The following is a 23,044-nucleotide window of genomic DNA, read 5'->3' as shown; positions in this document are numbered from 1 at the left end:
GGACAGTCCACTCTTGCTACCCTTTAGGTATGCAAGGAAGGTCTCAACTAGGTTGCCAACTGAAGCATCTCCAAAAGACTGCTAGTGGGCCTCCATACCTGCACCACCCCTATGCACTGGAAAAGAATATGAACAACAAACTCCACCTCACAGCAAGAACAAGCTAATGGGATGTTCAACTTGCATCTGCTTAGAGTACCCCTTGTGAGGACCACTATAGGCATGTGTTTAGTTTCCACATCGGCTATGCACTAAGTAAATCTTAGATACTTATACAGGACTAAAGAGCTCAAATAGTACTTTCTAAGTAGCCTTTTTGGGTGAAGTCATGGATTGTTGCAAAACAATATCAGAATAGACCTAATCCATGGCCCATATGAATTGGAGGATGCTGCAGCATAGGTCTAGATTGAATTTGAGGTATTTGTGCCTAGATTTAAATGAATTTGGATTCTTAGCTTGGCAAGGATGCCAAAGCTTAAATGGAGAGAGTAAGTGATGACCCATGAAGTTATGTGTTTAGTCCCCCAACAGTTATATACTAAGTAGACATTGGGTATTTATATAAAGCCAAAAAGCTCAAATAATACCTTCCAACTAGTCTTGTTCAGTGAGGTCCTAAGTTGTTACACTCTTGGTTGGAAAGCAACCTTAAGCCACCTTCTAGATAAAGAGTGCAACTCTTAAATGGACACCAAACATCCATATCCAAGCATAATGAAGCCTTGCACTGCCTCTCCTCTAAAAGAGATTATAAAGGTCTCTAGCCCTCACCCTCAAGCTACAAGAGGATCTCTAAACCCTTACATCAGGAGCACCATGCTTAAGCATCGCAAGAGACAGTACCCTCCTTGCCAATCGCTCCCCAAAAAGGTGGACAACCCGAGCAAAATTCCACCTCCCCTCCCTAGGCATTAATAGATCGCAAACCCACGTACCAGCCACAGTTTTCGTGTGAGCTATGGCCAGCCACTACCTCAACCAGATATTAGACAACCAAGTATCCCTTTGTCACATCGACATTCTGCCCGTCCACAATCAGCCTTCTCGTATTAGCCGTTATTCTCAAAGCGTAGGTGCAAATGTCTCACCAAATGAATAAACTACTTCAACTAGCCTGATGACATAGAAGGCTCGGGACGCCGAGAAACAACGCTGGACCTGGAGTAAGCGTCTACCCAAAAGCTGTGTTTCAAACAACAAACAAAGATCTGGGTTATGCAATTCCACAAGTTTTCCAAAAGAAGAAAGGAAGGAGGGCTTCTCCATCCCCCCTTCAGCTCCAAAACATAACCTCATCATAAAAGAGGGGATGACGGTGGTTGTGATGCCTCCACTCCGGCTAACAGCCTCCCTCCGACCGCCACTCATCTAACCGAGACTTGCTCACAACTCATCTAACCGAGACTGGCTCACCACTTCTGAGCTCCGCGGACCACTCTCGAGCACTGCCTTGATCCGTCGCACCTTAGACTTATGATCTGCGTCCTAGCCGCAGAGGAAGGGAGGCTCTCCACCGGAGCAAAGTCAGAGCTCTGCGGGGCCCCAAAAGACGCCTCGACTCTTGCATTCACCGCTGGCCCGGCCTTTGCCGACTTTGGATCAAACTGTTCTTTACAAAATGTTTTCTGATTATTTTTAAGAAACGCCGATAAGACCTGATTCCAATGATAAAGGGCTGCTTTTGGAAATTATCCTAGTTACATCTGATGGGGGCAAAAGTTTTGTCTCTGTACGTATTGCATTTACCATAGGATAAGAGCTACACAAACATGAAACATTAGCTTCACGCTTCCATGCAAAGATAAGACGAGGGCTGATGGGGGCGCGCGCGGGCGATGATCCATCTACACGTAGCATCCACTAGGCGAAGCAGTTGCAGAAAATCGGTGGACAAATCTGAAATTCCCACCCTTTTTTTTTCTCTCTATTGCAGTACGACACCATCTGACCTGACCATCCCCTAATTTATAACAGCATGAAGAAAGTAAATCTTCTCACATGGGGGGCACTGAATAATTCATGAGTTAACTCCTTATTACAATCATACTTTAGTTGAACAAAAGCAGTCTCTCCTTTACCTTGCAGCCTTGGACGAATCTTCAGCATGCACGCTATCAACTAATTAAGTCATTTTAGAAAGTGACTCAACCACAGTCATCAGTTAGATTTAGGAAAGTCCAAGAGTCGCTACCGATGACCATCCATTGCTTTATGATATCTGAATGATGATGAAAGATGCTAGTATTGCCCAGACTAAGCATATGTTTAGAAAAGCCAATGAAGTTGTGGACTAGATGGCCACCTATGTGGCCAACCATGCCGGCAGCACTGTATGGACAGAAAATGGGGAGCTGCCTCAAAAACTCTATGATATTTTGTTTTCTAACTTTATTGGGTGTATCCATACACATGTTGTATGAATTACCCGTCGTAGTAAAAATAAAAAAAAATAAAAAAGACTCTAGGACCGAGCTTAAAATTCTTACAAACAAGCATTCCTCCCTGATAGCAAAATAGATGAAAATAATTTAAAGGACTTCAAAAAAAATAACAATTTTGAACTTATGCACACTGAAACATGTCAAATTTGAGGAAACGAAGACGAAACAAATAAGATTAAATGAGTTATATGTTTTCCCCTTTCTGCTAGTTCAAAACCACTGCATGCTCGGTACACAACATATACTCTGACTAATCACAATATCTGAACAATCCTCTAACTCCTAATTTTCTTACAACGAATATTGGAATCACAAACCCACAATTTTTTCTGCAAGATGAAAAGATCAAGCATCGAATCACAAACCTGTCAAAGACCAAATCCACTAGAAGAGATTAGTAATATACATACAGTTTGAGAATGTTGCCTCATATTTAAATATTTTTTTCCATCGGATTCTATCATGAAAGTTCATAATTATCACTCCATTAATAGAGGCCAACTTTAAAAGCACACAACGGATGGCTGACTTACAGCTTGACCAGGCCACAGGTGTTCTCCTTAGTAATATGCTTTCCGGGGATTGTTCTGCATAAGAATAGACCAGAAGGTCAGATATTGCATCGCATATGTTTAATGGTTGTCACAGGTGATTGAAATGAAACGGAGATTTACCAGTGGGTTTGGCCTATAACGGTAACCAAGCATCATCCGCTTCTTGTACTGCTCATAGATGTCATCCTCTGGTGTGACCTCACCAGGTTGATGTGCACCAACACCCAAGTTATCCAACTTGACATTTCCTGCCATCACAGGATCTGCACGGCCGCTCTTATCACTGCCAAGCCCCTCCCCTGCAAGTAAAACATAGGTTATATCCAACAAAAAATTGTCATACAATATGATGATCCATAAGATGTCAGTTTACTGTCAAAAATGAGGAGACAGTTCGATCAGCTTCCAGCAGGGGAAAAATGATGCACAAGAACTTTCTTGAGTACAAGAAGCTATCATCAATCTCAGCAGGGAACATTGTAATTTTGAGTAGAGCATATCTCAGCAAAAGAAAAGTGATTAATCAACTGCAGTTTTGCAAAGACATGGATGATTCCATACAAGAGATTGTCACCATAAGGTGAGGTCTATCACCCAAGGTAATCTTGGAAGTAGATTAGGCTTCACTGAGAGAGACAAAAGCAGCCAGTCTTTCCAGCTCTAGCCTCCACGAGTGGAAAGGCAAAATTTATTCAGCAATCATTTGAAGCTAAAAAGGCATTCATTGATATTACCTTCCTTCCAGCCCATTTTAGATAAAAGCTTGTGTCCAATATTGTCAGCCTGGATTTTAGCCTTCTCTGCAGCCTCTCTAGCTGCTTTCTGTGCAGCAGCATCATTGCAAGCAGCTAGAAACTTCTCCAGCTCTTCCGGTGGAATGTAGTCACCCATGTGATGGCCCTTCTTGACAGGAGCTGCAAAACCACAAAGAAAAGAAAAATAGAAGCCTCAAAAGCTCTAAGTAATATCAGCGCCCTTTGCTCGCAGCTATTTGTGAATTATATAATATAGTCATCACAAAGTACTTTCAGCGAGTCCTAAATCAGAAAAAGGACAAGAACTGGAGGTAGCTTTATCGTAGGATTTTAAGTTTCGAACTCCACCAACTTAGTCCTTTTGATACCATGCAACCCTTCGATCACTTAATAGAAACATAACAGATAGAATATAAAAAAAAAATAGTGAGAAAGTAAGACCTTGTAGAGAGGCAGGTGGTGGCATTTCATCTTTTGACTGCTTAGGTTGCCTCTTTTGTTCTTCTTGTGCAGCTTTCTTCATGTAATATTCCATCATTGCTATAGGATCTGCACCTGAAGGTCCACTGGAATCACCTGCAAGAGAATGCATCCATTCCAATTTGTATTCGGGAGACAACATGAAGGAAGGTTGAACTTGTTCAAACAATCATAGCATACATTATTCTAGCAATTTTTATTCTGATCCACATATCGCAACCAATTGGAGAAGTTATTTAGTTTCTAAAACTATATAATTCAACAAGATTAGGTCAATCAGTCACTACAACTTCCACATCCATCTCAGGGAAGAGTAAGAAAAGCTGCATATAGCTTAACCTGCATAATGAGCGCAGAGTTCATTTTTTGAAACTAGAATTATTAATGAGTATGATTTGTTTTTGTGGAATACAGGGAAAAGGTTGTTGGCTCCCCACCCTATCTCAAATCTGAGGACCCGTGTCACCTGAAAATGGAACATGACCGTCAAGTGTCCCATAGCAGTACTTACAAACCAATTATCATCTGATAGAAACTCCCAGCTTATGTATCGAGTTGTCAAAAAATGTTAGTTCAAATAACATGAAACAAAGCATGTTTTTTGACCGCTAGATGCGTAGGCTAGAGATCTCCAGAACACATGATTTTCTGATAGTACATCACATCTAACAGCATGGATCGTCAGTGTTGGGCCCCTATCGTCCGATCAAGACCAACCTCACAATTGTGCCCACACAATCGCTTTACTCTCTCTATATGTAGACATACTGAAGTTCTTTAAAACCATTTTGAGTCTTAAAGTTATTCATGCAGACTTTAACATATTTAGACTACATCTAAGCAACAGATTTTTGGGGCTATATTTTGTTTGGGTCCATGTTAACTACCATACAAGGTCCGCCGTACCGGATCCGGTAGGCGTACCAGTTGCCTACCGGACCGGTACGGGCCGGTTCATACCGTGCTCCGGGCGGTACGAACCGGGAAGCTCTTCCCCGCCGGAACCGGGGAAGAAGAAGAGAACCAGAGAGAGCGCGGGCTCCACAGCGCCCCCGCGGGCTCCGCCACCCCCCGCCGGCCTCCGCCGCCCCCCACCGGCCTCCGACGCCCCTCCGCGGCTCTCCGATGGCGGCCGAAGGTGGGCTCCCTCCCTCTCTTCCCCGCGCTCTCTCTTTTTCTCCTCGTCTTCTTCGTCTCCGGCAAGAAACCGGCCTGTACCGGTTTCCACGGCTCCGCCGTACCGGTAGCTGGCCGGACTGGTTTGTACCGGCCCGTACCGGCCGGTATGGGCCGGTTCGGCATACACTGCTACCACATTTTTGGTTTGGATCTATATTGGGCAGACCTTTTGGCCATATCCTTTTTTGACCTCGCCTATCCTATCAGAATGGCAATCACCGCCCTCTCTCTCTATCACTAGTTGCCACATCCCCAAAACCGCACAAGACACTCGAATACATGTTCCTGCCACCCTTGACCCCTCAAGAAGTAATTAGGCATTAGAAAGCATTACAACCATTGCCATGGCTTTAGGAGGAGGTGTTGAATGCAGAAAAGCAGGCATGCCCTAGATTGCTCTCCTCTTGTTCCTTCATCAACAAGCACAAGAGAAAGGTGCCATAGACCCTGAATCAAGCAAATCAAAAAGAGCCATGCCTACGGCATATGACAAGCCATATTGTGGCTGCATGGGAACATGGCAAAAATTATCCAAACCTCCCCTAACTTCATTATTGTATCAAATAGTTCAATTTTATCCTTCCATCAAACCTTTGGATTTTGACAACACTAACAATCATCAAAAACCTGAGCATGGCAGAACTACAAATCCAGAAATTTATCCTCATGTGCAAAAACCACATAACAATAGAGTAAAAACTGAGTAAAACTCGACTACAAATTAAATATCAGAAAAAGAAAAAGATGCCAGCATCTAAACGAAAAAGACAAAGCATGCTCACCCTGCTACTGTAATCACAACTTCTGTCCTCCAGGATCTCAGATCCGCGTTCACTAGAAATCAACATATATATATATATATATATATATATATATATATATATATTAAAAAAAGAGGTCTTCTTCATGGTTAGCCATGAAAATATTACTGTCCAATTCCGGATTCCCAAAACTTCAACCTGATCCAAGTTTGGTGCAACTTACAAAGATTATGATGAGTCATTTTGGTCAAAGGAAAGATCAAAACTTTCCGAGAGCATTACATGTTGCAAATTTCAATTATCTTTTGTTTCAACAAATGGTATAAAATCATCAACAGGGAATGATGTAATAAAGAAACAAATATGGAAGTCTAGATCTTGTGGCGAGACAGCTAGTCGTGATGCGATTTTATAATCATGCAACAAAAAAAATGTCAAACAACATCCTTGCTAAGAAATACCTATTATGTTTAATCTCACAAAGAAAAATCAACCTATTATTTAATTTTGCAAAAGAAAAAAAATGACTCTCCAATGGTCATGAATACCGATAACAAAAAAATGATTATGCAAGCACCTCTCTATCTCTACCAGCACATGCCAACAAGGCAAACAGTCAAACAGAAGAAAGGTATTGGCTTTGATGTTGTTCAATCAATAAGCGTTGGGGACATCACAGAGCAAGAACACTTCTATAAGTGCCTCTAAAAATGCCACCAACATTAAACTTGCAAGGAAAATGCCAAATCCAGAGGCAGCTAATTCATGAAAATTACATTACAACTAGCTCAAAGTGAAATCATTAACGTAAATAGATTTACTCGAGGATGTCAATTGAAACAGTTAATTAAATAATAGAAAGTGAAGGGGCATACCATTAGTGGAGGCTCTTCCTGCAGATGCAGGCTCCTCATAAGTCCCATATAACGCCAAAGCAGGAGTTTGGTAATTAGAATGTTGTTGGGAGTTGCTCCTTTGAGAACCACTTGATGTTCTAGAAGTTGAAGCACTTGCATTAGCTGTCAGAAAGAGAAGGTTATAACTTTGAAATTACCACCTAAATATATCAGATTGCATTCAGGCCAGAAAATTCCTTTCTTCTGTCTTCAAATCGAATAAGCTACTCAGAATTTGGAAAAGATGGAGTCAGGCATGTGCTATTACTAACCAGCTTGTGATGCCTGAGAATCCTTTGACAGCGCAAGTGCCTTTTCCTCCTCAAGAAGCCGATACTCGTAGTATTTATAATCTGGACAGCTTGAATCAAACAAAAATCTGCAAAGCACAAAATGTCAATAAAAAATCATTAATATACTAGATAAAAAATGAAAATCCATATTCCAGAGTATGTGAAAAACTATCTTACACACAATGTCTAGGCCCCTAAAGATCATGTTCATTCAAATGGTCTACTATCAAAGATTTGGTCAATCTGTAGGTCTAAAAATAGCATAAAAAGGCAAATGAAGAAACTCTTAAGAAAACTAAGTTATGCAGAAACCGTCCATATAACTATCATAGAATCAGGCAGGGCAGCCCCAAATCCAATTGTTGTGCAAGAACAAGTGCTCTTAGAACTACTGTAAAACAGGTAAGGCAACCCCAAATCCAACTTTTATCCACAACTGGCTCCTCCTGAAAAAAGGACCCACATCATGTGCTGCTTCAGATATATAGGACTAGGATACATCCTTGCTTGTGTCCATATACACGAATAAGCATTAATCAATGGGCATGGAAGTGATAAGATAGTATTTTTATGTGGAATCGTGTCGAAGGTGAGGCATTTGCAGCAAGTTCTCAATAATGAGTAGATCCTGAATAATCATGTCATCAGATTATCCAATGGCACTTTCTACCAATTCATTTAAGGTTTGCTACAATATAACACATTTTCAGGATTTAAACGCAAAGCTTCTTCCTTCTGTTCACGATCAGTATTTTGCCAAAAAAACACCTGAAGTCAAACCTCTATATGCTACATAAATTTAAACTATTCTCCCACAGCATTTCAAATCTGTTTAGCCCTCTATAACTTAACATTTTCTTCTTTAGAGTGCCCTGAACTTGTCAAGGCACAATTTCAGCTGATCAAGCACATTGTAAGCCTAGAATCTATTCCCACAGTCACTCTTATCATATTGCATATGAAGCCCAAATCCTTTCAGTTTAACTTGCAAATCTGGAGAAAATGCAAATGCCGACTGTTGGGGGAATAAGATTTTTTCCCCCAAGTGACACAAATGCCCCCAAGAAGCCGCACGATCGCCGACCCTGAACAGCCGAAGTCGGCGTCCGACCTCGGAACGTCCGACCTCAAGACGTCCGACCTAGGAAAATCTTGATGCTCAAGGTCTACCCTTGCCAGCCACCTACTACGGCCGTACTCCTCTGAGGTCCAACTGAGGACCATACCCTGCCACTGCTTCAGCATTTATTGCGCATGGCCGCTGTAACCCTCCGGTTCACTCTACAATTAATGCGGATCTCCGGCTTACTCCACCATTAATGCGGATCTCCGGCTTACTCTACAATTAATGTGGATCTCCGGCTTACTCCACCATTAATGCGCATGGCTCCTGACATCTACGGATCCTTGGCTCTCCACGGCAAGTTAGCCCAGCAGAGTCTGGTCAACCATGATAAGTCTCTGATCTCGGCCATACCTCCGACACCAATGCAATGATTCGCCTGGTAGCGTACTGGTTCGGGTCGTACGACGCCCTCACCGCCGACATCAGTACAATGATTCGCCTGACCGTGCGCCGACCCGAGCCACATGCCGAGCCGTACTATGGCCTCGCCCTGTTACATCACAGGTAAACCGACCCCCACCTACAAAAGGGAGCCTTGGCCTCTCAGGAGGGGGTTGGGAAATTCCGCGCCTTACAAGTACTGTTCATCTCCTCCTTACACTATCTGCCCCCTCCCTGACTTGAGCGTCGGAGGGCCGGCGCCGGAAAACCCGGCCACCGGTTTGTCTGCAGGCACCCAGACGGAGGACACCGCCCGCTGACGGATCGCTGTCCCGCCGTGAGGACCCCCAGCTCCCTCTCTCCAGCCACCCCAGACGAAGGACGCCGCCCGCCGACTGGTCGCCGCCCCGCCGTGGTGACCCGCAGCTCCCTCTCCCTCGACCGAAGATTGCCCCCGGGTCCAATTTCCAGCAACAGTTGGCGCTAGAGGAAGGGACCGAGTAGCAGTCATGAAGTTGAGAAGTAAGGGAGCCTCCAACGTCTCCCGGCGTCCCCCGCAAAGTCCTGGACGCTCTGTCCAGAATTCTCCAACTCCGGCTGACCCAGTTCCTCAGGTCCAGCCGGAACAGTTCAACGCCTTAGTACAGTAAGTCCAGGCCCTGGCCGCCGCCGTTCAGGGCCTGCGACGCGAGGAAGCTTTACCAACGCTTCCCCCGCAGGCCCAGGTCCCGCCGGAATTTCTTCCCAACGGCCCGGTTCTCCCCGGCCAGAATCTACATGGCTCCTCCAGAGCCAATAACGAAGAACGGACTTCCCCCCAGAGAGAGCTACCGGGGGAGGATCTCAACAGAAGACTCCAGCCTTCTGAGGCTGAGTCAGCCCCGGACCGCCGTGAGCCGGCGTAAACCGCGGCGACAATCCCGCGGGTGGGGGAGCTCGACAGAAAGGTTGAGCACTTGGAGCGCCAAATTGCAGCGCTCCACAGTAAGAAGGCGAGGCAGGAGGGAGACTTTGAGTTCACTACCAAGTCCCCCTTCTCCTGCCGGATCGAGGATGAGCCGGTTCCCGCAAGGTTCAAAATGCCTCAGGTGGAGCCGGACTCATCCTCACCAGTCCAGACGGAGTGGTGGCCGAGCAAGCCTTGCGCCTCGAGTTCCCGGCTTCGAACAACGAGGCCGAGTATGAGGCCCTCATCGCCGGGCTCAAGCTGGCGAAAGAACTGAAAGTGGAAGACCTGACGGCCTTCAGCGACTCCCAGCTGGTAGTGAACCAGATCCAAGGAGACTTTGAAGCTAAAGAGCCATCCATGCAAAAGTATCTCCAAAAGGTGCGGGAACTTACGTCTGCCCTGAATTCTTTCAATATTCAGTACATTCCCAGGGCGAAAAACTTCAGGGCAGACCAGCTATCCAAATTGGCAACCTCCCGCATGAGCGAGCTTCCCAAGGGAACAACGCTCGAGTATCTCCAGATCCCCAGCACGGAGGAACCCGAGCCCACCATGTGCATCGACTCCGAGCCAAGCTGGATCGATGGGCTCGTCCGCTACCTCCAAGACGGGACCTTACCTCATGACGAGACGGAGGCTCGCCGAATCAAGCGCCAAGCCCCCCGGTATGTCCTGTACGAGAATAGACTTTATCGTCGATCATTCACTTCTCCCCTTCTCAGATGCCTCCGCCCCTCCGAGGCGGACTTTGCCCTCCGAGAGGTCCATGAAGGGATCTGCGGAAATCACATGGGGAGTCGGGCACTGGCCCATAAGATCCTGCGGCAAGGATATTACTGGCCCACACTCCAGAAGGATGCGACGGATTTCGTCCGGAAATGCGATCGGTGCCAGCGAAACGCCAATATCCAGCGCCGACCTTCGGCCCTGCTGACTTCTATCATCGCCCCCTGGCCATTTGCCCAATGGGGGATCGACATCCTGGGGCCCTTTCCCCAAGCCTCCGGACAAAGAAAGTTCCTGGTCGTCTCCATCGACTACTCCACCAAATGGGTCGAGGCCGAACCCGTCGCCCGGATCACCGAGCAAAAGATGCGGGACTTCGTGTGGAAGTCCATAATCTGCAGATTCGGACTACCCCGTATCCTTATATCCGACAATGGTCGACAATTTGACAATGTCCATTTCAGGAAATTTTGCTCCGAGCTCGGCATTGATCACCGCTTCACCTCGGTTGCTCACCCCCAGACAAACGGGAAAACTGAGGTAACTAACCGCACTATTTTGCAGGGACTCAAGGCTAGGCTTGACCGGTCCAAAGGACAGTGGGTCGAGGACTTGTACAATGTCCTTTGGGCGTACCGGACCACGTTCCGACTGCCCACGGGAGAGACCCCCTTCAACCTAGCATACGGCACTGAGGCCGTCATCCCGTTGGAGATCGGCCTGCCTTCTCCAAGGGTGAAGCATTATGACCCCGACACCAATTCCTCCCAGCTCAGGAGCAACTTGGACCTCGTCGAAGAGACACGAGAGGTCGCCCGGGTCCGCATGGCAAGATACCAACAGCGAACGGCCCAATACTACAACTCCAGAGTCAAGCCCAAGCTCTTCAAAGTAGGGGACCTCGTCCTCAGGAGAGCCGAGGCTTCTCAACCGACCGAGCAAGGAAAGCTCGCCCCAAATTGGGAAGGACCGTATCAAATCGCCCGGGTGCAACGACCAGGGGCGTATAAATTAAAGTCCCTAGAGGGGACCCTGATCCCGCAAAGCTGGAACTCCGAGAATCTACGAATGTACTACCAGTAAAACCCCTAGGGGTTCAAGACAATCAGGACAATGGGCTCAGTTCCTTTTCTGCAAATAATTCTCTTATCTTGATGACTGTAATTCTCTTCTAATGTTGGGCCGTCTGTGATCCTCAGATTCTCCGGCCAAAATCGGGATGCCTCGAGACTCGACCGTAGAGTCCCAAACTCCCTCGACCTCGAGAAGTATCGCAGGACGATGAAACATCGGCTTGACGCAAGGATCCCTCGACTAAGGTCGGGATGCCCCGAGGGTCGACCGTAGAGAACCCGTAGAGAACCAGACTCCCTCGACCTCGGGAAGCGTCGCAGGTCGGTAGAGCGTGCCCAGACCCACCGACCTGACGAACGATCCCTCGACTAAGGTCGGGATGCCCCGAGGGTCGACCGCTGAGTTCCAAACTCCCTCGACCTCGGGACGAAGCCGTGAGGGGTGGAAAGGGTGGTTCCACCCGGGGCGCCACAAAGTGGAGCCCCGGGAGCGGTCGACGATCCCCGATCTCCGAAGCGGACAATACTTTCTGAAGCAGAGCTCTGCCATTGAACTAGCGCGCACCCTACTTCGGTAGAGCGCCCACAGGCCCGCCGACCTGACACAAGACTCCTCAACTAAGGTTGGGGCGCCCCGAGGTCCGACCAGAAGGTCCCAAGCTCCCTCGACCTCGAAAAGAACTGTAGATCAATAAAGCCTCCCCAGATCCTCTCAACTTCGGTGGGTGTCGTCGGGTCCGTGAGAAGCCCGAGCCCCCTTACAAGTCAAAATGACTCCGGAGGACGACGAGAAAGGGAAGCAACCTACTCCGCCATGTGAAACACAACTCCGAGAATGCAAGAGGTACATCCAACTCGATGCCCTCCTTGTCAAATTTTATCTACATACCGCTAATCATCTAACGTTGGAGTCCTATCTCGCCCCAAAGTCGGGCTACTCCAATGGGTCGGCTTAAGACCGATCTCCTAATTACATTATGCATGCTCCGTTCGACAAGTCTCCACTCGTCAAGTCTCAACTTGAGCAAAGTCTTCGTAAGTTGGGGCCCAACTCGGCCCCCATACATAGACTCCGATGTCTAGCTGAGAAAGCGGTCCCGGCCGCAAGTGCACCAGCCGAACACAGATACTAAGGCGATCTTCAGAGATTCCAGCCTTATTCACTGAAATCTCGGCAGAGTCCGAGAGCAATAACTATGAAAACCTTCGGCGATAATTCGACTATTAGTCCGCGCTCCCTACAAAGGACCCTCATCATGAGTCCGCCGCACAAAGCGATCTTGGCGATCCAAGAGACGCCACCCCCGTTACACCCGCTCCGAGAAACGTAAAGACACGAGCTCCACCATAAGTTCGCTGAATAAAGCAACCTCGAAACGCCCAAGGGCGCGGGTCTCGCCATAAACACTCCGAGAAACATGAGGGCGCGGACGAGATTCGCCCCCCAACTTTAATGATAGACTTTACTTCCCACGTCCGAGCCCGCAAGCCGCTCGAACTCGGAAGTCGGGGGGTAGTGTTGGGGGAATAAGATTTTTCCCCCCAAGTGACACAAATGCCCCCAAGAAGCCGCACGATCGCCGACCCTGAACAGCCGAAGTCGGCGTCCGACCTCGGAACGTCCGACCTCAAGACGTCCGACCTAGAAAAATCTTGATGCTCAAGGTCTACCCTTGCCAGCCACCTACTACGGCCGTACTCCTCTGAGGTCCAACTGAGGACCATACCCTGCCACTGCTTCAGCATTTATTGCGCATGGCCGCTGTAACCCTCCGGTTCACTCTACAATTAATGCGGATCTCCGGCTTACTCCACCATTAATGCGGATCTCCAGCTTACTCTACAATTAATGTGGATCTCCGGCTTACTCCACCATTAATGCGCATGGCTCCTGACATCTACGGATCCTCGGCTCTCCACGGCAAGTTAGCCCAGCAGAGTCTGGTCAACCATGATAAGTCTCTGATCTCGGCCATACTTCCGACACCAATGCAATGATTCGCCTGGTAGCGTACTGGTTCGGGTCGTACGACGCCCTCACCGCCGACATCAGTACAATGATTCGCCTGACCGTGCGCCGACCTGAGCCACATGCCGAGCCGTACTATGGCCTCGCCCTGTTACATCACAGGTAAACCGACCCCCACCTATAAAAGGGAGCCTTGGCCTCTCAGGAGGGGGTTGGAAAATTCCGCGCCTTACAAGTACTGTTCATCTCCTCCTTACACTATCTGCCCCCTCCCTGACTTGAGCGTCGGAGGGCCGGCGCCGGAAAACCCGGCCACCGGTTTGTCTGCAGGCACCCAGACGGAGGATGCCGCCCGCTGACGGATCGCTGTCCCGCCGTGAGGACCCCCAGCTCCCTCTCTCCGGCCACCCCAGACGAAGGACGCCGCCCGCCGACTGGTCGCCGCCCCGCCGTGGTGACCCGCAGCTCCCTCTCCCTCGACCGAAGATTGCCCCCGGGTCCAATTTCCAGCAACACCGACATATCATCTTTACAAAGATGTTTGAATTCTATGAAAAAGGCATACCCAAGGACAGCTCCCCAGGCTTGGAACAATCTCTTAAAAGTTCATGAGTATGGCCCCTCTTTGTGATTATCATCAAGTAGCATGTCACCAACGTATCATGTTCAAGTCCACTTCTTCAGCAATTAGGGCTCTTTTATCAGCTTCCTTGAATATAAAGGAAAGAGGCAAAGAGAGTACAGAGAGACAGAGTATGGAAAGATTGAAATATTTTGTGGTAGTTAAGATGGGAAATTAAATAAGGGAGAGAATTGGCATGGCTATTAGAAAGGAAGAGAGGAGAAGAGGGTTTGCACCCACTAATAAGAAAGAGAGAGCAGAGAGGTGGCGACATGGCAGTAAATAAGGAACAAATTGACTACCCTGATCGATGACCAGCTCGACTTTATCGACATCAAGGCCCGTCATGTGGGAGGGGTCGAGGCATGCCTTAAAGTGGAATAGTTTATACGTCTCAAATCGCTGGTTCTTTAGAAAGAAGAAAAGACCGGAAAAACCTAATATTCTTATATTCTTGTCGAATCTAGCTGTAGGAAAGAAAGGTATAACGACTAGTCTAGATTTTACATAGATTAGTCTTCACAAAGAAGAGGGGGGAGAGTTTTTTTTTTTTTTTTTTTGGGGGGGGGGGGATAGAGAGGCTATGTTACATATAGAATCAAGTGGTACCATGGACGCGGCGGGTCAGTGGGGAGTATATCTTCTCATCAAGAATGGCTATGTCATGCTCATCATCTTTTAAAATTATTCTCTTAATGCACCCTTTTATCTATTCTTCTAGCTCAATTTCACTTAATTTCACTTGCCTTTGTTGGATGAAAAATTCAACTTCCTGTACACACATCAACATATCAAAAATGTTTCATCATAACTGGGATATGATATTTAGAAACTACAATTTTTGTTATCTAAATGCTCAAATCTAAAAAATAATGTAATGTTTGATAAAGCTTCTTTTATGAATGTAATGCACAAATTCAATATATAATACATTTTGTAATCAATAAAGTTTTGCCTTGTTTAGACTTTGTTTACTTGTTATTGTCCCTCAGGAAAAATCTTGGCTCCATCCCTGAGCAGATCAAAACTAGCACATGTTTTTTGGTAAATAAGCACCATCATCATGAAATCAAGACCCCTAGGGGAATCGGATATCATGTGGCACTATGTATTTTTTTTATTTAATCTGTAAGAATCTCATCTTCCTGTTCTCCTAAATACATGTGATATCATAATCAATAGGGAAAGCTTATTTCACTGGGATGCACAATTCAAGTTATAATAGAAAAAGAAAATGCAAGTTCTTTACATTATATACTCTCAAGTCCCTCCTTATTTTGAGAATAATACAGAACAAACAAATTAAACCAGTTAATGCCAGCTCACCCTGCTAAGTAACAATCTTTCCTCCACTATAAAGGAGGCAAAAGGAGCAGCAACAGGAGGATTTCAGAAAAACTCACATCTGACTTTTCCTTATTAACTCCACTTGGCATTGATAAACTTGAATACAACGATTCTGCTAAAATGCCAGGATCTGTTTATTATTCCAATTTGCCCTTCATTTCTGCCCCAAAGTTGTTCCACTTAACCCAGTCTCACTAAACCAAACAGGAGCAGAGGAATAGAACATCAAGTCCTCAAAATTCTGAAGTAACTAAAAATGACACCATTGCATGTACTCAAATTCCAACCCCAAATCACATATCAAATTTCCAAAGTTCTCCAACTTCCAAAATAATGTGTCACAATAAGGTTCACCCATGCAAAACTACAAAATAAAGCTTGTTGTATATTTAAGTCAGACTCAACATTTCTTTATCACTATTCATTCTTGACAAGGATTTTATTCTACCAAATCATGTTAACTAAATTATCCAATAATTAAGTCTTTTCCAAACAAATCCATCTCTTATGATGCCCTCCTCCCGTCATTTTTGCATACATTGCGATACAGGTATCAAGCATTGTATTGGTCATGTTGCCAGCCTGATGCTAGAATGATGCCAAACAGTATACTAGCTTGGCATGCCACTCTCTTGATTCGTGTTGCCGACAAAAAAATAACATTGATAGATAATTCTCAAACAAATCTTAAAAATAGAAAATAGAGAGACCAATTTATGAAAGCACAAACCTTTATATGGTTACCCTTTCTCTGCAATCTAGAATAACGACTCAAGTACAGTTATAAGGTGTTGTATTAACTTATGCTAGTAAAGATACATTACCAGTGCTGAGTGGTTTACCAGTGGCCCAATAAAGTTTGAGAATATTTTACAACTAACTATCAAGCTATCAAAACATGAAACTCATTATATACAAGTTTATATTCAAAACCTTACCAGATAGGGACTCTTGTGTAAGAAATGCTCATGCACTACTGAAGTTGGTAATTATTTGATTATTTTTCTCCGTACCATCTCAACCAATTCCCGTCACTTTATTTTGTATTGCCTACTCAAATTTACTCATTTCCTAGCTATCAGAACAAGCTTTACACTAAAAAACTTGCACTATCGTTAAATCCTTTGGTTAACATTGTATCAACATGGCAAATTTTATTCCACTCCTCCGAGACAGACAGACATGCATCCATGAGTTAGCATAAAGGCATGTTCGGTTGCTCGTGAGTGAGCACCTTGAAGTTACTTTGGGGGCATTGGTTACCATGAAGTGGCTGAATTCCCACTCCAAATGAAATTGAGCTCAAGGACCAGCAGTGACTTCAGCTGGTAAGGAGCCAAAGTCCCCTCAGCGAAGTCAGTTCCCACTCAGCCCACTTACAACAAATCAAACAGATAAAAGGAACAGCAAATGAATAAAAATAAAGGACCTTTATCCACTCTATTTGAGTCCACATCTTTACAGAATGAGATGCAACAGGGAATACTGCGAGTCTGTGACTGTTCCTTCTTTAGAAACCAAATTAATAATTTACATTGAAGCTGAATATCGATCATATATAATGCATTACTAATAGCAAAATATACACGCATTAATTTGAAAGCAGCATTCTATAACAACAGAGTTAAAAATCTACCATGTAGAGACATCAGATCTGCTGCACAAACATGCTTTATAGCAAAACAATTTATATCTGCATAGACATAGTAAGAAAGCATACATACTTGAAAGGAGTATCTCCAGGATTTCTTTGACACGTGATGTGCTCAAACTGCCTACCATTTTTTGCGACAAAACTTGCCAATTTGTCAGCAACTTTCCTCACTGCAGGATCACTTGGGGAGATGGTGCTGCATATCACTTAAAGAACTCATTAATACCAGGAGAATGAACAAAGAAATGCAAATTACTGTTGTAGCAGGCGTGCCATATTTTTCCAATTCTTTCAATCAGCATCTCTTTCCACCAAGGTCGATAGATATTTAAGATACAAGCTGCATTCATGAGACAAGAACCTTCAAGAAAGCCTGGCACACATCTTACATGTGATAAAAACTCCTCTAGTGCAATGGAGCAAGGAGTGCAAGTCGTGATGCCGAAAAATGTAGTAATATGCATGTGAACATGTCAAGCATCAAAGCAAGGATTGTAGTGCCAGTACCGGAAGGTCCGGACCGGTTGCTCAGCAACAATTCATATGCTCCTGTGTCGGTCCATGCCAGGCCTATACCTACACAATAGAGAGGGTGGGGCGGGGGGGGGGGGGGGGGGGGGGGTGGGCGACGGGGGAGGGAGAACAAGATAGAGGAAAAGAGAGGGAGGGAGGAAGGGAGAGAGAGGGAGAAGACCAATAGAGCGCAACCTGACACGCATAGAGGCAGGGGAGAGGGACAACTGGAGGGGGGAAAAGAGGAGGAGGGAGGGAGAGGGAGAGGAAGGGAGGGAGAGAGGAGGGTGGCGGACGTCCGGCGGAGGGCCACAGAGTCGTGCAAAGAGGCGGAGGAGGTGCTCCGCATTCTGAAAAGGGGCCCTTTTTTAATTTTAAAAATTTTACGTGAAGTTGGCAACTTTCTTGCCAACTTCACTTAATTTTTTTAAAATAAAAAATAAAGTCGACAAGAGGGTAGCCAACTTCACTTAAAATTTTCAAAATTAAAAAAGGGCCCCTCCCCCCTCCGAGATCCTTGTTTTGAACAAAATAGGAAAACTAGAGACGAAGCCCCTCCTCCACCCCTATGTGCGACTCCACGGCCCTCCACCAGCCATCCACCATCCTCCCTCTCCCTCGCTCCTCTCTCTCTCTCTTTTCTTCTCTTTCCTTCTCTCTCCCCCTCCATCGGCTTCTCGATTTCATTGCCGAAATTGTCCGTGTGCCCTGAATCGGGCGGTTCGAAACGGTTCCACCTTCTTTGTCAGAGCTGCTCCCTCGCATTTTCAATAAAAATCAGACATTTTGGTTTCTTCTAGAAAATATACAAGATATGAACCTAAATAGTAAGGTTAGGATAAAATCAGCAACATTGCTGAATTATGTAAGAAAGAGTCATCTGAATTTGGTAACATGGAAGACAAAACCTAGTAGGATTAAGGATCTTGCAAATTTTTCAGCACACCATCCATTCTTAGTGGATCATCATGAGAAACATACAACCCTGGTGGTAGACTAAAGGGTGTCTTAATTACACTAACAATCTGAAGTTTGAAGAGCGCTTACTAAACTTGAGAAGGAAAAGAATGAAGAGGTAGAACAGGAAAGTTGGCCTCCTGTGCACTTTCCAGTGCTTTTCAGTCAGTATACTAAAACATTTCTGCTTTCTCTCGTAGACAAATGCCAGTAGGTGACTTCAAGATTTGTTAAAGCCTAAGAAAAATGGTTAATTTGATGGGAGAAAACGGTAATGCTGGCTCCTATACAAAATCACCTCCAATTTCTCAAAGAAAATACTGCAGGCCTATAACTCATGCAATGAAAAATATATTCAGTTGCAAAAAACTATGAAGGCACCGAATTCTGAGGTATTACAGCTGAAAATGATGGATGTTAATCATCAATGTAACAAATAATCTGATAGAAATGTAAACAGAGAATTAATTTTCACAGGAATAAGTTATTCAATTTGATTTTAGCGCAAACATTTAAGAATATTTCTGAAGAAATTCTCACAGCAATGCCATGCATCACTCAACATGAATGGCTATTAAAAATAATGAAAACAGTCATAACTAATATCCAAGAAAATGTTATATAAAAACCATCATATATAAAAAGGATAGAGCACTGGCCTAGTCTCCTATACGAACTTTCTGAAATAGTTAACTTTAAAGGTCAGCCCCCCACAAAATCCACTTAAAGGTCATCTCAGGTTCACAGAGAGTGAGAGTGAGAGTGAGAGAGAGAGACAGAGATAGATACAGAGAGAGAGAGAGAGAGATGAACAAGCTTGCAATGCATATTTACGTATAACATCATACCCACAAAGAGTCAATAAATAAAACAATATAAATTATAATATGCCAATTGAAGCAGAACCATTTACAGGAAAAGAAATATTTGACAAGACTTAATCCAACCATCCCCCCGAAAAGAAAAACAAAAAAGTAATAGCAAAAACTTTATGAATCAGCCAATTCAACCATTTACATTCATAAGCTCATGCATGCAGGCATGCAAAAATAGAAAGTAATGAGAAAAAAATTTTCATCAAATTGAATATAAATAAAAGAACAAGTTTCATAGTTTCTGTCCAAAAGTTCCCATATCTCTTCTAATGTCTAGGCATGTTTTGTGAATCAGCTTCCATTTAAGAATGGGACTAAGCAAAATATTCTAATATTTCCTTACCAACCAGCAATTACTGGAAAATAGCAATAGTCTAAAAATATTAAGGCTTTCCTAACCCACAATTGCAGCATATACCAGACAGGAAAACGAGCAATTACCAACATCCCCCTGATGTGATGATGGCTTAGAGGCATCCTCTTGACTGAATTTCTGCCGCTTTGCTGGCTCGTCATTAGATCCAGCCTCTACATCCTCTCCTTCCTCCTCTTCATCAGCAACAAATTTTACAGGGGCCACCGCAATCTTGGACTTCTGTTTCAAGCTGAAGGCAAACTTTCCACCAGATACAGGAGGGTTGGTCTTCGTCTTCATATCCAATGTCCTCTTGTTCCCTAAAACGGCTGGCTTCACAAAAACAGAAGAGCCAGCCGGAGTACTAGATTTAGGCTTCTCAGCTTCCGCGTTTTCTTGCTTTTCTTGCTGGAGTTGCTTAAACTTTTCCATAAAAGAACCATCGTTTACAAAGAGGTCAGATCCAACTCCTTTCTCCATGGTCGGTTTCTCGTGGTGCAGACAATAGAAATAAGCTATATTTGGGAATGAAAATAAGCTGCATTCTTTAAGAACGGATTAGAAGAGCACTAATGAAGCAAAAAATAAAAACCCTAGCTCTCTCGGTCAATCAAGAAATAATAAAACAAACAACAAAACTCTAACCACCTTGGTAACTAACAAACCCAATCCATACCAAGGAAAGAAAAAACCCGATCAGGCCCCAATTGAAAAGAAAAAAAAAACCCGATCAGACCCCAATTGAAGGGCGATAATAAAATCGAATTTTACTCGAAAAATCAACAACGTAGAAACCCCAATCCGCTCCCTATTCAAAAAAGAGCAGAAGTCGTTCTCGTAATAATCCCGAAACCTTAGATTGAGAGTCTAGAGAAAAACAGCAAAATCGTAAAAGATCGAATGAATAATTTCGTCAAGATCCTATTTTCGCATACCTCGGATCTCCGAGAGTCGTCGACTTAGAAGAATAATTGAGACAGAAGGGGAAGAGGAGAATCGAGAAAACCCTAGATTTCAAGGAAGCCGAGCCACAGGATTCGATCCTCTGATGGAATCTTGGGATGCCTCGCAGAGACACAGAGAGAGAAGAGGGGGTGAGGACCAAGGGAGGTTAATAGGAATTAGAGGGAACTAGAAGACGAAGGGTCGAGGGTGGTGTTTTATTGGCGACCCGATGACGACGATACAAAGCCCCGTACCGCCGCACGGTAGACGGAAAAATCATTTTCATCCCTAGCGAAATATTTTATTACCCATAGGTCCCTGAGCTGTTCGCGTTAAAAACGCATATGGCTGCGCTCGCTATGAAATTCCTTTAGAGAAAAATTAGTTAAAGGTCCATAGTTATTTTTTAGCTTACCTAGCATTTTTTTGAGTTATTAATATAATTTTATATAGAGATCCAAAACTGAAAGTATGTTGGCGAAAATTAATTTTAATTTAAACGCTATGTAAAATGATATATCAGTTATTTTTCAAAGTTACTAATTTCATGCAATGACTGAAAATTCTTCAGTTTTTATAATCAAAAAATGAGTGCTAAGTCGGCAATTGCTTATTCCCAATCATTAATTTCATATATGCAGCTTGTGAGTAGTCTAGTCTCTACATGAAATATATATGCAGGAAAAAAAATTATAAGTTTCTGAATAGATTCTGTATTATTTTGTCGCTGGTAGGTTCCTGCAGTTTGTTTCTCGATTTGGACATCTTACAGAATATATAGAAGTGAATGACCAAAATGTCTCTAAGTTACATATCGAATAGCACATGCCATCTTTATATTTTTGAAGTAAAATTTTCTTACATTATAATCTTTATACTTTATACTGATTGGAAAATTCAGACACCTAATAAGATACAACCTGACAATTCAATAGGTCAAGCAAATTGCAAGCCGGAAGTGACCCATTGAACAATTTTGAACTCCATCATTTACCTGATTAACAGTCTAAGGGTCTTTTATTTCGGCCTGAAAGGTGAGAAAGAGAGGAAGGGAGATGATCATTAACAAGTACAAGATTACAAGAGCAAACATGCATGCAGTACGTATACATCTGCTGCCTCAATTTAATTAAATATGAGGATGAAATGTCGAAACAAAACAATTTCTGACAGTGAAAAGAGATGAAAGAAATGATGTTTCAAAAATTGTTGAGGTTCAGAACAGGGGCGGCCCAATACATTCCGGGGCCTAAGGCGAATCCAACGAACGAGGCCTTTTTTTTAATAATAATTTTTTTAATAAATATAAAATATTTAAAAAAATATATGAAAATAGATAGCTATTAAGTATATTATTTCAATAAAGATATATGAATCTAACCAAGATAGAAAAGAAGCATTTTCAATTTAATATAATTTTTAAATGGAAGCACATAAAAGTAATTACTCTAAATAAAGGGCCATGAAATTGATTAAATAACTGAGATAATGCCTAGCAATACTGTTTACCATGTCAAGCAAGAGCCGGATAGAAAAAGGTCACTATAAGAGAAAGTAGGGTCATTATGGGAAATTCACTCCATCTAATCAATAAAAGTCCCGTCCCACCATCTCCCCTTCAAGTGAGTACCCAAGCAGCAACTGCAACATCGCAGCACGGCAGCCATTCAACCCCCTCCCTCCTTTTCTCTCTCTACCACCCAAGAGGGGAGAAGAAACCGAGAGGAGAAAACTAAAAGAATCTCCACCCTCCAAGAAGTCCATCTCCAATCCCCCTATCTTTCTTCCGGATGGCCCAGCTGGTTCAGGAGTAATGTGAGGGAGGGAAAACCAAGACCAAAACCAAAAAAGAGAAGGGATGAAAGATAAGAGTGACTTCAGGCGTCTATCAAGCCAACCAAATCCCTCCTCTCTCTCTCTCTCCCCACCCAAAACAAAACTATTGCCCCTCCGCAGGTCAGGAAACTCTCCACCTCTCTTCCATCAAGGGGGAAGACTCGTAGCCAGCCCCTGATCCCGTTTTATATGGGGCCTTTGCTTCTTTTTGGCCAGCCTCCCGGGGCCTTCCATTGGCCCGGGGCCTTAGGCGACCGCCTCGGTCGCCTAGGGCTCGGGCCGGCCCTGGTTCAGAATCTTGCAATCTTAAAATATTCAGGTTACCACGTATAACCTAAAAATCCATTATAAACA

General features: G+C 44.3%; 1 protein-coding gene across 1 annotated transcript; it reads right to left on the bottom strand.

Moving 5' to 3' along the window:
* Window positions 1–2,557: 2,557 nt before the first annotated feature.
* Window positions 2,558–21,064, bottom strand: LOC103705370 (SURP and G-patch domain-containing protein 1-like protein). Its single transcript, XM_039127903.1, has 9 exons — window positions 19,986–21,064; window positions 17,280–17,405; window positions 7,342–7,448; window positions 7,049–7,192; window positions 4,195–4,329; window positions 3,733–3,912; window positions 3,119–3,297; window positions 2,978–3,031; window positions 2,558–2,809 (listed from the first exon to the last, which is right to left on the bottom strand). Exons 1-8 carry the CDS (start codon window positions 20,387–20,389, stop codon window positions 3,005–3,007), a joined length of 1,302 nt encoding a protein of 433 aa, XP_038983831.1. The 5' UTR covers window positions 20,390–21,064; the 3' UTR covers window positions 2,558–2,809; window positions 2,978–3,004.
* Between the last annotated feature and the right edge of the window lie 1,980 nt (window positions 21,065–23,044).

The sequence above is a fragment of the Phoenix dactylifera genome, chromosome 1 (genome assembly GCF_009389715.1).
Source record: "Phoenix dactylifera cultivar Barhee BC4 chromosome 1, palm_55x_up_171113_PBpolish2nd_filt_p, whole genome shotgun sequence".
Taxonomy (NCBI): Eukaryota; Viridiplantae; Streptophyta; class Magnoliopsida; order Arecales; family Arecaceae; genus Phoenix; species Phoenix dactylifera.
This window is presented reverse-complemented; position numbering and strand designations above follow the sequence as displayed.